General features: G+C 42.3%; 1 protein-coding gene across 1 annotated transcript in view; it reads left to right on the top strand.

The window, feature by feature from the left end:
- CSUI_003131 (uncharacterized protein) overlaps window positions 1–466 on the top strand; it is a gene marked incomplete at its 3' end in the record, with an annotated part of 8,911 nt that overhangs the window by 522 nt on the left and 7,923 nt on the right. The window contains exon 2 of the mRNA XM_068063329.1: window positions 118–337. Within this exon, the coding sequence (XP_067924694.1) occupies window positions 118–337 (220 nt within the window). The remainder of the gene's footprint in view (window positions 1–117; window positions 338–466) is intronic.

Raw genomic sequence — 466 nt, 5'->3', positions numbered from 1 at the left:
TATGTACATGTATATCATCCAGTCCCAGAGAAGAAGATAAGAAAAGAGAGGAAGAAGATTAATAGTAAGCTGGGCTTTAATTGTCTTCTCTTTTGTGTGGTGCCTATTCGGTGTAAGGACAGTCGACCGTCTTGAGATTATTAACAGCAGAAAGGGAAGAAATCGTGAGGCAGCACCACTTGATTGCTTCAGAGGTCTTTTCGTCTCAGCTGCAGCTAGCTGACAAACTTCTTGCTGGTTGGCGAGTTGTCGAGCGTCTCGATATTGTCATCGAGCATCGAGACACAGAGCTCAGAAATCTCCGAGAAAGTATCCGAAAGACAAGACAACAGATGAGGTAGGTGTCTTCTCCTTCATACCCTGACAAGCGAAGGAGATCTCTCTCTCTCGTTTTATACACCTCTGTATACAAATACATATATACATACACGTAGTCACACTCATATCTACATACATATATGTACAT

Source organism: Cystoisospora suis (genome assembly GCF_002600585.1).
Source record: "Cystoisospora suis strain Wien I chromosome Unknown contig_1352, whole genome shotgun sequence".
Taxonomy (NCBI): domain Eukaryota; phylum Apicomplexa; class Conoidasida; order Eucoccidiorida; family Sarcocystidae; genus Cystoisospora; species Cystoisospora suis.
This window is presented reverse-complemented; position numbering and strand designations above follow the sequence as displayed.